Raw genomic sequence first — 17,830 nt, 5'->3', positions numbered from 1 at the left:
CATATAGACCATTTCAACCAGAAATTTGCGGATTTGTATACCCCCGAGCAAAATATCTGCGTAGACGAGTCCCTAATACATTTTACCGGGCGCCTTGGCTTCAAACAGTACATCCCAAGCAAGCGTGCCCGGTATGGGGTCAAATTGTATAAGCTCTGTGAAAGGGCCACAGGCTATACCCACAAATTTCGGATCTATGAGGGAAAAGATCAGACCCTGGAGCCGGTCGGTTGCCCTGACTACCTGGGGAGCAGTGGGAAGACAGTCTGGGACTTGGTGTCACCCTTATTCGGCAAGGGGTGCCATCTTTATGTGGACAATTTTTACACAAGTGTGGCCCTCTTTAGGCATTTGTTTCTAGAACGGATTTGCGCCTGTGGCACCGCGCGAACTAGTCGCGTGGGCTTCCCCCAACGGCTTGTAACCACCCGTCTTGCAAGGGGGGAGAGGGCTGCCTTGTGTAACGAAGAACTGCTCGCGGTGAAATGGAGAGACAAGCGTGACGTTTACATGCTCTCCTCCATTCACGCAGACACGACAATCCAAATTGAGCGAGCAACCCGTGTCATTGAAAAGCCCCTCTGTGTCCACGACTATAATGCGCTCATGGGAGGGGTGGACTTCAATGAGCAGATGTTGTCTCCGTATTTAGTTTCCCGCAGAACCAGACGCTGGTATAAGAAGGTGTCTGTATATTTAATTCAATTGGCGCTGTACAATAGTTTTGTTCTCTACAGTAAGGCTGGGAGAACACGATCTTTCCTCAAATTTCAGGAAGAGATCATCGAGAACCTCCTGTATCCAGAAGGTTCCGTGGCCCCATCCACCAGTGTAGTTAGCCGTCTACACGAGCGACATTTCCCCAGTGTCGTTCCTGGTACCTCAACCCAACCGTCACCCCGAAAAAGATGTCGTGTCTGTAGCAGGAGTGGAATAAGGCGTGACACCCGCTATTTCTGTCCTGACTGTCCTGACCACCCTGCCCTATGCTTTGGTGAGTGTTTCCGGAAGTACCACACACAGGTACACCTAGCATAGGGATTGCATCTCACAGGACAGGCACACAGGGCTATTAGGGCCCTTTTACTCTCAGCTGCTGCAAACCTCTCCTTTCACCTGGGATAAAGTGCATAACGTACTTCGCCACATCTTTGGGCGATTTGCGCTTTGCACATTGTCCGATGGGGAAGGAGAGGTTTGTTCTATAAAGGTAAAAAAAACGAAACAAAAAAAAAATTACCGGTAAGTAAAAAAGGAAAAAAAGGAAAAAAAAGTTAATATGTTCTGTTCTAAAGTTAATAAAGTTATTGCTTTGCGGCCTGGTTTTTTCTTTTTTGTTTTGTTTTTTTTACCTTTCAGGTGGACCAACCGATCGACTAGCTGCAGCACTGATGTGCATTCGGACAGAAGCATTGCGCTGCTGTCAGATTACACGCAAGTCGGTGTATGCGGAGCTGCAAGACGAGATTTCTCCTCTGCAGTAAAAGATATGTTTGCCGAGGCATATGAGCTGAGGAGGTGGCGGTGTTCATATACTTTGGCAAACACTTTGTATATATAAAAAAAAAAATCCCGGCAATGATTTATTCATCCACATCGATTGATGTGAATGGAGAAATCTGGTTTGCCAGGGCATACGAGCTGAAGTGGGTATGGATGTTGGGCGGAGCTCCTATGTCCTGGCAGACGCCTTTCCCCTCCTTTTTCTTTTTTTGGCAGAGATTTTTTCATCCACATTGATCGATGCGAATGAAGAAATCTGTGCCGTTCATTTTTTTCTTTCAGCCCAGAGGCTGAACGGAAAAAAAAAATCTCATTACCCGTATGCTCAATATAAGGAGAATAGCAGAAACTCCTAATACTGGGCATACATGTAATGATTGCGGAGACCCTCAAATGCCAGGGCAGTACAAACACCCCACAAATAACACCATTTTGGAAAGAAGACACCCCAAGGTATTCGCTGAGGGGCATATTGAGTCCATGAAAGATTGAAATTTTTGTCTTAAGTTAGCGGAAAGGGAGACTTTGTGAGAACAAAATCAAAAAAATCAATTTCCGCTAACTTGTGCCAAAAAATTTTTTTCAATGAACTCGCCATGCCCCTCATTGAATACCTTAGGGTGTCTTCTTTCCAAAATGGGGTCACATGTGGGGTATTTATACTGCCCTGGCATTTTAGGGGCCCCAAAGCGTGAGAAGAAGTCTGGTATCCAAATGTCTAAAAATGCCCTCCTAAAAGGAATTTGGGCCCCTTTGCCCACCTAGGCTGCAAAAAAGTGTCACACATCTGGTATCTCTGTATTCAGGAGAAGTTGAGGAATGTGTTTTGGGGTGTCTTTTTACATATACACATGCTGGGTGAGATAAATATCTTGGTCAAATGCCAACTTTGTATAAAAAAATGGGAAAAGTTGTCGTTTGCCAAGATATTTCTCTCACCCAGCATGGGTATATGTAAAATGACACCACAAAACACATTCCCCACCTTCTCCTGAGTACAGAGATACCAGATGTGTGACACTTTTTTGCAGCCTAGGTGGGCAAAGGGGCCCACATTCCAAAGAGCACCTTTCGGATTTCACAGGTCATTTACCTACTTACCACATATTATGGCCCCTGGAAAATGCCAGGGCAGTATAACTACCCCACAAGTGACCCCATTTTGGAAAGAAGACACCCCAAGGTATTCCGTGAGGGGCATGGTGAGTTCCTAGAATTTTTTATTTTTTGTCACAAGTTAGTGGAAAATGATGATTTTTTTTTTTTTTTTTTTTCATACAAAGTCTCATATTCCACTAACTTGTGACAAAAAATAAAAACTTCCATGAACTCACTATGCCCATCAGCGAATACCTTGGGGTCTCTTCTTTCCAAAATGGGGTCACTTGTGGGGTAGTTATACTGCCCTGGCATTCTAGGGGCCCAAATATGTGGTAAGGAGTTTGAAATCAAATTCTGTAAAAAATGACCTGTGAAATCCGAAAGGTGCTCTTTGGAATATGGGTCCCTTTGCCCACCTAGGCTGCAAAAAAGTGTCACACATCTGGTATCTCCGTACTCAGGAGAAGGTGGGTAATGTGTTTTGGGGTGTCATTTTATATATACCCATGCTGGCTGAGAGAAATATCTTGGCAAAAGACAACTTTTCCCATTTTTTTATACAAAGTTGGCATTTGACCAAGATATTTATCTCACCCAGCATGGGTATATGTAAAAAAGACACCCCAAAACACATTCCTCAACTTCTCCTGAATACAGAGATACCAGATGTGTGACACTTTTTTGCAGCCTAGGTGGGCAAAGGGGCCCACATTCCAAAGAGCACCTTTCGGATTTCACAGGTCATTTTTTACAGAATTTGATTTCAAACTCCTTACCACACATTTGGGCCCCTAGAATGCCAGGGCAGTATAACTACCCCACAAGTGACCCCATTTTGGAAAGAAGAGACCCCAAGGTATTAGCTGATGGGCATAGTGAGTTCATGGAAGTTTTCATTTTTTGTCACAAGTTAGTGGAATATGAGACTTTGTATGAAAAAAAAAAAAAAAAAAATCAGCATTTTCCACTAACTTGTGACAAAAAATAAAAAATTCTAGGAACTCGCCATGCCCCTCACGGAATACCTTGGGGTGTCTTCTTTCCAAAATGGGGTCACTTGTGGGGTAGTTATACTGCCCTGGCATTCTAGGGGCCCAAATGTGTGGTAAGGAGTTTGAAATCAAATTCTGTAAAAAATGACCAGTGAAATCCGAAAGGTGCTCTTTGGAATATGGGCCCCTTTGCCCACCTAGGCTGCAAAAAAGTGTCACACATCTGGTATCTCTGTATTCAGGAGAAGTTGAGGAATGTGTTTTGGGGTGTCTTTTTACATATACCCATGCTGGGTGAGATAAATATCTTGGTCAAATGCCAACTTTGTATAAAAAAATGGGAAAAGTTGTCTTTTGCCAAGATATTTCTCTCACCCAGCATGGGTATATATAAAATGACACCCCAAAACACATTCCCCACCTTCTCCTGAGTACGGAGTTACCAGATGTGTGACACTTTTTTGCAGCCTAGGTGGGCAAAGGGGCCCATATTCCAAAGAGCACCTTTCGGATTTCACAGGTCATTTTTTACAGAATTTGATTTCAAACTCCTTACCACACATTTGGGCCCCTAGAATGCCAGGGCAGTATAACTACCCCACAAGTGACCCCATTTTGGAAAGAAGAGACCCCAAGGTATTCGCTGATGGGCATAGTGAGTTCATAATACTTTTTATTTTTTGTCACAAGTTAGTGGAATATGAGACTTTGTAAGAAAAAAAAAAAAAAATCATCATTTTCCGCCAACTTGTGACAAAAAATAAAAAGTTCTATGGACTCACTATGCCCATCAACGAATACCTTAGGGTGTCTACTTTCCGAAATGGGGTCATTTGTGGGGGGTTTGTACTGTCTGGGCATTGTAGAACCTCAGGAAACATGACAGGTGCTCAGAAAGTCAGAGCTGCTTCAAAAAGCGGAAATTCACATTTTTGTACCATAGTTTGTAAACGCTATAACTTTTACCCAAACATTTTTTTTTATCAAAGACATGTAGAACAATAAATTTAGAGCAAAATTTATATATGGATCTCGTTTTTTTTGCAAAATTTTACAACTGAAAGTGAAAAATGTCATTTTTTTGCAAAAAAAACGTTAAATTTCGATTAATAACAAAAAAAGTAAAAATGTCAGCAGCAATGAAATACCACCAAATGAAAGCTCTATTAGTGAGAAGAAAAGGAGGTAAAATTCATTTGGGTGGTAAGTTGCATGACCGATCAATAAACGGTGAAAGTAGTGTAGGTCAGAAGTGTAAAAAGTGGCCTGGTCTTTCAGGGTGTTTAAGCACTGGGGGCTGAGGTGGTTAAATTGTTCTTAAAGTTGTAGAATCAAAGGCTGAAGTTCTTCACCGAAGTCTTGTGAGACTTCAGACTTAACGAATTTCACCTCTGCAAAATCCATACATTTGAATGCTATACAGAGACATATCTTTGTACAGCATTCAAAGTTTTGAAAGAATCGACTTCTGATCTATGATCCAAAGCACACTTCGCTCAACACTAGTCAACAGTGATGGCCAGTTTGCATTGTTCACCCGCGAACATATGCGGGCTGCCATCTTTTTTCACAAGTCCGGCGAGGCACAGGTAAGCCCTTACCTGTGCCTGTGCCGCGAACCGGTCTGAAAACAAATGCGGTCAAAGCCGGATGAAGGCCCCCGGTGGATGTTCTCGGAACTGCCTGCTCCCGCTAACCGCACTTGTTTTCAGACCGGCTCGCGCACAGGCACAGGTAAGGGCTTACCTGTGCCTCGCCAGACTTGTGAATAAAGATGGCAGCCCGCATATGTTCGCGGGCGAACAATGCGAACTGGCCATCACTGCTAGTCAAATTACATCAGTGTTTTCTTGTATAAATTAGAACATTGGGCATTGGTGTAGAAAGGTGTAACGGGACAATTAAAGGCACACTTTCGTCAGAAGAGGGTATTTTTTTAGATTTAATATTCATAGAAAAACAATTGTTTTCACCATTTAGGCTGTTTTTCTTTTTCATTTTGGCTGTACTATACCACTGGAAATTAAATACAATATACCATTGCCCTTCTGTAGCAGTCAGCACAGAATGATAAAACTCCTATATAGTCAGGTTATCCCTTGTCTGTTTTCCGTTTCTGTGAGGGGAAGATGTTATCTGAAGGGTAATTCTCATGTTCATTTTCCCTGATACAGCAAGATGCCTTATGTTGTTACAGAACGCTACAGGGATGAATTGCTAAATTTGAAAACCAGACAAATCATAATCATTAAGCAATATATGTGTATATCTTAGAACACTGATATGAACACACCCGCAGTATTTCCTGTGAAGTGTACAATAAAAATTATGGTAATCACACTAACCTCCAAAGCTCCTCTAACTCCAATAAAAATCATAGACATATCCAGTGTTCCCTCTAAGCTGCGCAGTTGAGCGGCCATGCAGCAATTATTGTGCCCCCGCTCTCAAGTTTAATAGTCTGCTCAGCGGCCGCTCACCCTGCTTGCAAAAAATGCCCACACTTGCCCACACTCATGATGAGTCTGACTTCTTCAAAACTTCCTCCTATGCGGCTCAGCGGGGCGCCGCCTACCACATATTCCCGCGCTACTGCTGCTTCCTCCTTCCTTTTCTGACTGAAGAGGAGGAGCAACAGTTCACAGGGCGCCATCTTAGAAGCTAGACTGCGTCCTGAGACTGAGAGCTGCCTGCTGCGCCTGCTACATAAGTATGCTGGGGACAAACCTGGAGGGCATGCTGCTGCAGAACACAAGGGGTGAAACCACTGGCAGGAACACACCATCCCATCCCAGTGATAGTCTATCACTGGGATGGTGTGTTCCTGCCAGTGGTTTCACCCCTTGTGTTTTGCAGCAGCATGCCCTCCACCTATATACAGCCTTTACCTATACAGTCTACACCTATGTACAGCCTATACCTATACAGTCTACACCTATGTACAGCCCTCTACCTATATACAGCCTATACCTATATACAGCCTACAACTATATACTGCATATACCTATATACAGGCTATATCTATATACATTCTACACCTATATACAGTCTATACCTATATACAGCCTATACCTATATACAGTCTACACCTATATACAGCCTATACCCATATACAGCCTATATCTATATACAGTCTATACCTATATACAGTGTATAAATATATACAGTCTACACCTATGTACAGTCTACACGGTGTAGACTGTACATAGGTGTAGACTGTATATAGGTTGGGCTGTATGTAGGTGTAGGCTGTATATAGGTATAGAATGTATATACATAGGTATAGGCTGTATATATGTACATAGGTATAGACTGTATATAGGTATAGGCTGTATATAGGTATAGGCTGTATATATGTATATAGGTATAGGCTGTATATAGGTATTTCTATCTATCTCGTATCTATCTATCCCACATGGGTTATATTGTCTTGCATGGTGTAACCTCCATACATTTTCTGTACAGTATACATTATAATCCGTGTACCATGCTATACAATATACATTATAATCCCTGCACCATGCTATACAATATAAATTATAATCCATACACCATGCCATTTAATTTACAGTATAACACCTACACTGTGGGGTTATGTTGTATATTGTACGGCATGGTGTATGGATTATAAGGTTTACTGTACAACATGGTGCAGGAATTATAATGTATATTGTACAGCATGGTGTATGGATTATACTGTATATTTTACTGTATGGTGTATGGATTGTAATGTATATTGTACAGCATGGTGGAGGGTTTATAATGTATATTGTACTGCAGTGCAGGGATTATAATGTATGGGCAGTGCACTCATGTGGGCGGTATGGGGAGCGCCGTGTGTTGAATGGAGGGCGCGCCGCGCATGCGCAATTCAATTATCGGCAACACGCACGGACACACAGCCCTGAGCACTCACACAGGCTTCTATGTTATATACCTCCCTCTTTCTCTAAAGTATATTATATATCCTATCTCTGTTATATACCCCCTCCTTCTCTAAGGTATATCATATATCCCTGTACCACCTTCTTCTCTACAGTATATCATATATCCCTGTATCCCCCTCCCTCTCTATAATATGATCATACATCCCAGTAACGCCTCCTTCTCTACAGTTTATCATATACCTCCTGTATCCCCCTCTTCCTCTATAATATATCATATATCCCTGTATCTCACTCACTGCCTATAATATATCCCTGTATCTCTCTCCCTCTCTATAATATATCATGTATCCTTGTATCCCCTCCCTGTCTACAGTATATCACATACCCCCTCCCTCTCTATGTTATGATCATACATCCCTGTATCCCCTCCATTTCTATAATATATCCCTGTAGCCCCCTTCATAGCTCTCTCTAATGTCATGGCCGGAGTGTACAGATGTAGTCAGAGTAATGGGGGGAGGTAGGGGGCAGGGAAGTTGCACTATTGTTTCCCCGCGTCAGCTGCCTACAGCTCGGGATGACAGAGGACGGCACAGAGGGGTGGATGTGGCCTCTCACCTCTCACCGCCACTCACAAAGAGACTGCACTGAGCTGGAGAGATCATTAGCTCCAGAGCCGGGTACTGGGGGAGCCCTGACAGTGCAGCACACACAGCCCCCTACCTCCCAAGTTACGTGGCCCTTTATTTCCGGACAGCTCTACATGCCGGGCGCTCTCCCCCTTGTAAACGCCTGACGCGCAGGTATGGGTGTTTCAGGCAGTTTCCGTGCATGTGTGCCAATTGGCCGGCGCTCCGCGCACTTAACAAATCGACACACACTCACGGACACAGCACATGCACACAGGGATTTTATTAGGTAGGATTACACAGCATGGTGCAGAGAATATAATGTAATGTACGAAGTGGTGCAGGGGTTAACAATGTATGCTCTTTAAGGCTACTTTCACACTTGCATTCGGGGTTCCACTTGTGAACTCCGTTTGAAGCCTCTCACAAGTGGCCCCGAACGGATCCGTACTGCCCCAATGCATTCTGAGTGGATGCGGATCCGCTCAGAATGCATCAGTTTGTCACCGTTTGGCCTTCGTTACGCTCAGCAGGCGGACACCCGAACGCAGCTTGCAGCGTTTTTGTGTCCGCCTGGCCGTGCGGAGCCAAACGGATCCGTCCAGACTTACAATGCAAGTCAATGGGGACGGATCCGTTTGACGTTGACACAATATGGTGCAATTTCAAACGGATCCGTCCCCATTGACTTTCAATGTAAAGTCAGGAGTCCCCTATTAATATACCATCAGATCGGAGTTTTCTCCAATCCGATGGTATATTTTAACTTGAAGCGTCCCCATCACCATGGGAACGCCTCTATGTTAGAATATACCATCGGATTTGAGTTAGATCGTGAAACTCAGATCTGACAGTATATTCTAAACACAGAAGCGTTCCCATGATGATGGGGACGCTTCAAGTTAGAATATACTGAGAACTGTGTACATGACTGCCCCCTGCTGCCTGGCAGGTGCTGCCCCCCCTAATTAAAATCCCCCCCCCCATCATTGGTGGCAGCGGAGAGTTCCGATCGGAGTCCCAGTTTAATCGCTGGGGCTCCGATCGGTTACCATGGCAGCCAAGACGCTATTGCAGTCTTGGCTGCCATGGTTACTTAGCAATAAATAGAAGCATTATACTTACCTGCGAGCTGCGATGTCTGTGACCGGCCGGGAGCTCCTCCTACTGGTAAGTGAAAGGTCTGTGCGGCGCATTGCTTATAGCACAGACCTTTCACTTACCAGTAGGAGGAGCTCCCGGCCGGTCACAGACATCGCAGCTCGCAGGTAAGTATAATGCTTCTATTTATTGCTAAGTAACCATGGCAGCCAAGACTGCAATAGCGTCTTGGCTGCCATGGTAACCGATCGGAGCCCCAGCGATTAAACTGGGACTCCGATCGGAACTCTCCGCTGCCACCAATGATGGGGGGGTGATTTTAATTAGGGGGGGCGAAGAGGGGAGGCCGCACTGGTCACATTTAATACTGGGAATCCGCACTGGCCACCAATGAATATAGAGGGAGGGGGCCCCACTGGTCATATTTAATACTGGGAATCCGCACTGGCCACCAATGAATATAGAGGGAGGGGGCCGCACTGGTCACAATTAATACTGGGGAGGGAGGGAGGGGGGCCGCACTGGTCACATTTAATACTGGGGAGGGAGGGAGGGGGGCCGCACTGGCCACCAATTAATATAGAGGGAGGGGGGCCGCACTGGTCACATTTAATACAGGGGAAGGAGGGGGTCTCCCCCTCCTGCCTGGCAGCACCTGATCTCTTACAGGGGGCTATGATTCGCACAATAATTGTGCGGATCACAGCCCCCTGTAAGAGATCGGGTGCTGCCAGGCAGCAGGGGGCAGTCATGTACACAGTTCTTTTAGTATATTCTAACTTGAAGCGTCCCCATCACCATGGGAACGCCTCTGTGTTAGAATATACTGTCGGATCTGAGTTTTCACAAAGTGAAAAATCAGATCTGTAAAAACCAGTTATGCAGACGGATCCGTTCTGAACGGATGCAAGCGTTTGCATTATAGGAGCGGATCCGTCTGTGCAGACACCAGACGGATCCGCTCCAAACGCAAGTGTGAAAGTAGCCTAATGTGACAATTATCTTAGGTTTTAGCCCACCTTTGATGGTGCTGTGCCCAGCTCTGAGCCGACCCCGCTCAGCAGCTGCCAAGGCTTAGAGGGAACACTGGACATATCTATTTTTCTTATTGAGGATACAGGCACAAGTTCCCCGTTACTGACTTTTCTTGTATTTGCAGACGGTTGGCAACCATGCTGGGTTTACTATTATATTTCTTGCATTAGCATGTCAGATAGGAGTAGATCTGTTTCACACTAGGCACTCCATTACAACTACTGTATATACCAAGAACTCTAAATGTTACTTACGGTAAGCTTTCTCTATGAACAGCCCTGCAGAAATTCCATAGAATATAACTACACAGATGATATGGCGCCGGTAATTCTCAATAAAACGTTTGAACTCCTGTATTTTTTTATGCACTTTGCTTCTTTGGTATTTTCCCTTTTTGGCCTCTGTGTATAGGCGCTGTTCTTCTAAAGTATTAGATGAACTTATGGAAAGAGAACATCTGTTAATAAGTTATATATCAGAATATTTTATATACTAATTCCAGGACAAAGCACAACTCTTTATAGATTATTAATTAATATATGCATAGACAGATGTAAAGTTCATATGAGGCACATATCAAGTAAAATATTATACTAAAATGTTCAGGTCAGGTTTCAGACATTACCTGAATTCCAATCGATTATGACATTATAGTAGTGTGTAGTGAACTTCTTTATGCCAGTTATCTATAGCGCCACCTGAAGGCAATCTGTCACTATTATTTTACTGGTAGAGCAGCATAAAACTGGTGACAGATTCCCTATAAGGTTGGGTTCACATCACTATTTCTTATCCATTTAACGTATACAAAAAACGTACAAGTTAAATGAATGCCTCAGACAGTGGCAGCCGTTCACCATAGAGTTTTATTGTAAAAAAAATGTATACTTTTTTTTACCATTGCAAAGAACGTGGTGTGCTGTGTTTTTGTATCCTTTTTTTTTTACGTATATGTCAAAGGGAGGCATAAAATGTGATGTGAACCCACCCTAAGTGACTCCAATTTAGTTTTCACTAAGAACCTCCAGCATGTGCTGAGCACTGGAACCATACTTAATGGGACATTTCTGTTGCACACGTCAGTGCTGGATCCAGAGAATTCCAGCATACTGTTCTCTGCTAGAACAGCCTGCTGGAATCGCTGCAGCAGATGTAAAAGTAGTTTAACTTGAGTTTGTTAGCAGTTCTGACTGTGCTAAACTGCTGATATAGGTAGAGGCTGAGGAGAGCAGAACAAAAAGCAGAGCTTTTATTATGAATAGTAATGTGAATATAAAGTTGTATTCTGCCAGGTTCTGCTCCTGAGTGCAATGAAGGCAAGACTTTACTGTGTGCTCTCTGCAGTGAACTCCTTCTGCCCCTTCTCTCTGCTCTGAGTGACCACCACAAGTGGGAAGAGGGAAGGAGCTGTGAAGCCGTTTACTACAGAGAGCACTTCACATCGCACCTCTGCCTCCAGTGCACTTTCAGAAGTGGAACCTGGTAGGATAAAACTTTATATTTACACTACTCCTGATAATATAAGATCCACAAAAGGTACAGTTAGGTCCATATATATTTGGACACTGACATAAATTTTGTTTTTATTACCTGTTTTCTAAAACATATTCAAGTTATAGTTATATAATGGACATGGACATAAAGTCCAGACCTTTAACTTACATTTGAGAGTATCCACATTAACATTGGATGAAAGGTTTAGGAGTTTCAGCTCCTTTACATGTGGCACCCTGTTTTTAAAGGGACTAAAAGTAATTGGACAATTGACTCAAATGCTTTTTCATGGGCAGGTGTGGGCAATTCCTTCATTATTATTTTATTCTCAATTAAGCACATAAAAGGCCTGCAGTTGATTTGAGGTGTGGTGCTTGCATTTTGACAATGTTACTGAGAAGTAAACATGCGGTCAAAGGAGCTATCCATTTAGGTGAAACAAGCCATCCTTCATCTGTGAAAACAGAAAAAACGCATCCGAGAAATTGCTACACTATTGGGAGTGGCAAAATCTATAGTTTGGTACATCCCGAGAAAGAAAGAAAGCACTGGTGACCTCAACAATGCAAAAAGACCTGGACACCCACGGAAGACAACAGTGGTGGATGATCGCAGAATAATTACCATGGTGAAAAGAAACCCCTTCACAACAGCCAACCAAGGGAACAACACTCTCCAGGATATAGGCGTATCAATATCCAAATCTACCATAAAGAGAAGACTGGAGGGGCGTGGCCAAGCAGCCGAGGGAGATGGACGCATGAACCTGAGCTCCTGCTCCATTAAAGCGTTACAGACCTGCTAAACCCCATCTGCATCCACCAAAGTGCCGCCCGTTTCTCTCTCCAAGCCCCTGTATGCCTCCATGATGACCAGAGGCAAGAAGAGCCTGAAACAACAAGGCAAACTGAACTTTTTCTTTGCCCAGGAGAAGACCAAAGATGGCGCCGGCGGAGATGAAGCACGCAGCACACCGGGCTCTAGCCCTTCCTTCTCATCAGGATCGCACTCTCCGCCCGGACCCCAGCAACATCAGTCTCTTTCCAACGCTTCTCCTGTGGAGTCCCCTCCAGCAGCGGCCTCATACAGACTGCAGAGAATGACGGAGGAAGGCCTTCCCGCCCCCCCTGAGAACGCCATCACTCAGACCTCACCGACTGCCAGCCCTGATAAACAGCGGCCACGGTATCGCGGTCCCAGCAACTCCGGTGAGTGTTTCTCTCCATCTGGGGGTCAGTCGGGTTCTCCCTCTATACATGAGGCACTACAGAGTCTGCAGACATCAGACCAACCAGCCTCTGGGACTCTATTAAAAGACATGCTTTTAGCATTTCATCACTCCATTACTGCACAGATAGCGAAATCAATAGTCCCGATCCAGGCTACAGTTAAAGAGCTGGGGGATAAGATGGTCCACGTGGAGACAAAGATGGGCAAATTTGCCTCTTCCCATAATACTTTAATTGACTCTCATGAGCTCCTCTCTGACGAAGTCACCCAACTTAAAGCCAAGATTGCGGACTTAGAGGACCGTTCCCGCCGGAACAACCTCAAAATGCGGGGGGTTCCAGAAGACATAACCGCGTCTGAATTAGCAGGATACATACAAAAGCTGATCCGTTTGCTCCTGCCTAACAGCACTGAACGTGATTTGATAAATCGACAGAGCACATAGGATTGTCAAGCCTAAGCACCTGCCGGATGATGTTCCAAGAGATGTGCTAGCAAAGGTGCACTTCTTCCACATTAAGGAGCAACTCCCTATGGCCGCAAGATAATTGGAGACTCTCCCGGCCCCATATGAGGGGGTTAGATTATTTGTGGACCTCTCAGCAGCGACACTACAGCTCCGGAAGTCCCTTGCCCCTATCACTACTGCTCTGAGAGCTCATTCCATTGCTTACAGATGGGGCTTCCCTGTCAAGCTCCTAATTCATAAGGAGGGCTCAATGGTAGTGATCCGTTCAATAGCTGAAGGGAAAGCAACTCTCGCTTCATGGAACATTACAGTGGAACCTACACATGATCCTAAAGTTCCTAGGCGTCACCATGGTTATGGAGATTGGCAACTGGTGGAGAATAGACAACGCAAGAAAGCGCATTAAAGGGGACTTCTTTTCTGCTTCTATTTCTATGGAGCAGCAGTCCTATTATCCTCTGTTCTGGCATTTGGCAGGACTTTTTCCCCAATAATTGCGAAGGAGCAAATACATGCCTTACTATGTGTTGTGACTTCCCAGTCACTGTTTTTGTCTTACTTTTCAGTTTTAACCCTTTTCATGTTCTTGGCAGAGTTCTACGTTATGCTATATTTACTTGTGTACGTCCTTGGCTGCTGGGGTTGTGCCTCCCTCCGCCTCAGGGTATTTTTTGCGTTAATAGCATTATTGATTACAAATGGTACTAAAGCTTAGCACTCTAAATGTTAGGGGGCTGAATAGCCCTTACAAGCGCAACCTGATGTGGAGGGAGGCCCTCTCCCTGCAGTGTGACATATTCTGTGCCCAAGAGACACATATATTAGCTGCTGATGCTGACCGCCTTAAACATAGATGTTTCCCAGTTATTCTCCAGGCTCACTGCACCAAGAAGAAAAGAGGAGTGCTGCTAGCAATCAAAAACACGGTGGCGTATACTGCGGTATCTTCTATCGTCGACTCCGGAGGGTGGTATATCATTCACGTATGTTATCTAAATAACATCCTGTACACCTTGGTAAGTCTTTATGCACCCAATACGCATCCCCAACGTTTCCTCCAAAAACTCCTCAATAAGGTCCAGTCCGTTCAACAGGGAAAGGTCCTCATCTGCGGAGATTTTAATGTGGTCCCAGATGCATCTGTAGACTCCTCCTCCCTCACAAGAAGGAACCCTAATACACTAATGGGCCTTCTTTCCAAAATGGCCTTATACGATATTTGGCGCCTACATCACGCCATGGAACATAATTACACCTATTTCTCTCCTTCACATTTGTCATATTACCGCATAGATCTTGTGCTGGTAGACAGAGCTTCCCTCTCGTTTATCACAAGCTCAGACATAGGAACTATATCATGGTCAGACCATGCTCCCGTTTCAGTGAAAATCTCAGAACAATACAACCGCCCTCCGAACCCGACTTGGAGAATAAATGAATACTTACTGGCTGACCTGGATTGCCAGTTAGAGGTGAAAATCACACTGTCTGAATACTTTCAGAACAATGTTAACTCAGTAGATAATCCATCTATCACCTGGATAGCACATAAGGCCTATATTAGGGGCATTTTTATCAAACTTGGACACAGAGCTAAAAAGAAAAGAGAGCACCTCATTACTTACCTATTGAACAAAATTCGAGCACTAGAGATTCTGAATAAAGCATCACCTACTCCTAGTTACTCAGATGAGCTTTGCTCTCTTAGGGCTCAGCTGAGGGAGCACATGCTGCATAAATATGAATTGTCCTTGAAACAAACCAAAGCTATGTACTATTCACAAGCAAACAAGGCAGGGAAACTACTAGCCAGTAGAATTAAACGCAAGGCCCAAAATTCACGGATCGCTTTTCTCTGGAACCCCTCAAAAACTCACAAAATATATGACCCAAAAGAGATTGCGAATAGGTTCATGTCCTTTTATTCACAATTATATAACTTAGCTGACAACAAGGAGGTGGCTCAGCCTTCTGACCAGGACATTGGTAACTTCCTTGACTCCCTCTCATTGCCTTCCATGTCTAGAGGAAATATTGCGTATTATCAAGCAACTACCCCATCATAAGAGTCCTGGACCGGATGGCCTGTCTAACTCCTACTATAAACTCTTCTCAGAGATTCTAGGTCCGTACCTTCACTCATCCCTAGTGAGGACTATGTTGGATGGTTATATGCCCAGAGAGATGCTAGAGGCCACTATTGTCACTTTGCCAAAACCTGGTAAAGAACCGACTATTCCCCAGAATTTCCGGCCTATTTCCCTCCTCAATACTGACCTAAAAATCTATGCCAAGTTACTAGCGAACAGATTGGCGGAGACTATCCCGTCCCTGATTGCCCCTGACCAGGTGGGTTTTGTAGTGGGTAGGCAAATCACTGATAACTCTAGGAGAGTGTTAAACCTCCTTGATAGAGTCAACAAACTGCGAATACCCGCGGTGTTCCTTACACTGGATGCCGAGAAGGCATTCGACCGAGTGAACTGGTCGTTTGCCTTCTCGGTGCTCCATAAGATGGGATTCCCTGTCGCCACCATCAAAGCTATAGAAGCATTAAACAAGGGCCCTGCTGCCCGAGTTTTAACCAACGGGGAGTTGTCAGACCCTTTTAACCTCTCAAATGGAACGAGGCAGGGGTGCCCCCTTTCCCCCCTTATTTTTATTCTATCCCTAGAGCCGTTAGCGCAGACTATCAGACAAACTGAGAATTTCTCAGGAATCCGGATAGGTGACAGGCAACACACCCTTTCATTATATGCGGACGACATAATCCTTTCCAGGGCCGTAGATAATTTTTTTTCCTGGGGGGGGTTCAGCTTTCTCAAATTATAAGACTTTATCTAGCAGACACACCAGGGTTTGAAAAAACAAACTGATGTTTCTCCAGGTGATCTTATGCTAAAAGTAGTGGTAATAGAGTCTCAAAGGTCTATAGAAGCAGGTACACTATTTTTACAAACCTTTGAGACTCTATTAACACTACTATCAACATCAGGTCATTTAGAGGAACAGCATCTTTTTTTAATTATGTTTTTCCTTTAGGTGTTATAACATAACTTTCATTTGATTGCTGTAACACCTAAAGGAAAAATCATTTTAAAAACCTGCTGTGTCTCTAGATGACCTTAGGTTGACAGTAGTGTTAATAGAGCCTCAAAGGTCTGTAAAAATAGGGTAATTGCTTCTATAGACCTTTCAGACTCTATTACCACTGCTATCAACATAAGGTCATCTTGAGAAACAGCAGGTTTTTAATTTGTTTTCCTTTAAGGTGTCCAAGCAATCAAATAAGTTATGTTTTAACACCTAAAGGAAAAAAATAATTTTAAAAACTTGCTCTTTCTCTAGGTGACCTTATGTTGATAGTAGTGTTAATAGAGTCTCAAGGGTCTATAAAAGAAGTTACCCTATTTTTACAGACCTTTGAGACTCTATTAACACTACTATCAACATAAGGTCACCTAGAGAAACAGCAGGCTTTAAACAAATCCCTTTAGGTGTTAGAGTAAATTGCAATCAAATGAACGTTAGGGTCAGAAGCAGACAAGCAGGGTTTTGTTTAGCCTCTTGATTATTAGTTTTTACATTCATAAAGCTCCACATTGAGCTTCCAGCAGCAGACAGATGCCAGGGCACTTCTGTGGTCACCTCACCTGGGCACATGGTCTTTGCTCAGCAGAGTCCTGCCATACATGCTGGGTAGATGCTAGAATGGATTTGTTAGAAGGAGGTCTGTGACGTCACTGGTCACATGCTCCTTCATGGTCACATGATCCACTGTGAGAACGCCTGCCTCCTGCTGCGTTCAGCTCCAGAGAGAAGGGGGTGTGAAAGGATGGACCAATGGCAGGGAAGCTAGCTGACACTGGCCAATCAGCAGCCTCCTGCTCCTATCTGTGGTTTAACACAAGCGCAGCTTAGAGTGAACACTGGCTGGGGAGAGCGCCCGGCAGCGCTGCGCTGCTGGCAAGTAAATGATTAAAAAAAAAAGGGTTGTTTTTCCGCCCACCCCTTTCTCTGTGCAGGGTGCGCCCTAAGGCAGCCGCTTGGTACTGCCTTATGGAAGCGCCGGCCCTGAGGAGGACAGACACTCTGGGGGGGGTTTGAACCCCCCTATCCCCCCCCCTTATCTACGCCCCTGATCCTTTCCTTAACCAACCCAACCTTGTCCCTTCACGAGTTGAGAAAGGTCATCCACACCTATGGCACTTTATCATTTTATAAACTAAATGAGAGTAAATCCCAAGCCCTCCCCCTTTTTATAACCAACCATACCCTGAACCAGTTAAAACAAACCTACCCCTGGGATTGGCAGACAACAGGAGTTCAATACCTTGGGGTCCAACTTACCCACACTATTCCAAAATTGTATGATGCAAAATTTTCCCA

The 17,830-nt window shown here is 44.3% G+C and overlaps 1 protein-coding gene across 1 annotated transcript in view; it reads right to left on the bottom strand.

Moving 5' to 3' along the window:
• Nucleotides 1–17,830, bottom strand: part of DUOX1 (dual oxidase 1) — a 278,604-nt gene that overhangs the window by 77,662 nt on the left and 183,112 nt on the right. The window contains exon 23 of the mRNA XM_040413827.1: nucleotides 10,503–10,687. Within this exon, the coding sequence (XP_040269761.1) occupies nucleotides 10,503–10,687 (185 nt within the window). The remainder of the gene's footprint in view (nucleotides 1–10,502; nucleotides 10,688–17,830) is intronic.

The sequence above is a fragment of the Bufo bufo genome, chromosome 1 (assembly GCF_905171765.1).
Source record: "Bufo bufo chromosome 1, aBufBuf1.1, whole genome shotgun sequence".
NCBI lineage: Eukaryota > Metazoa > Chordata > Amphibia > Anura > Bufonidae > Bufo > Bufo bufo.
The sequence above is the reverse complement of the archived record's forward strand: the minus strand, read 5'-3'. Positions and strand labels throughout refer to the sequence as shown.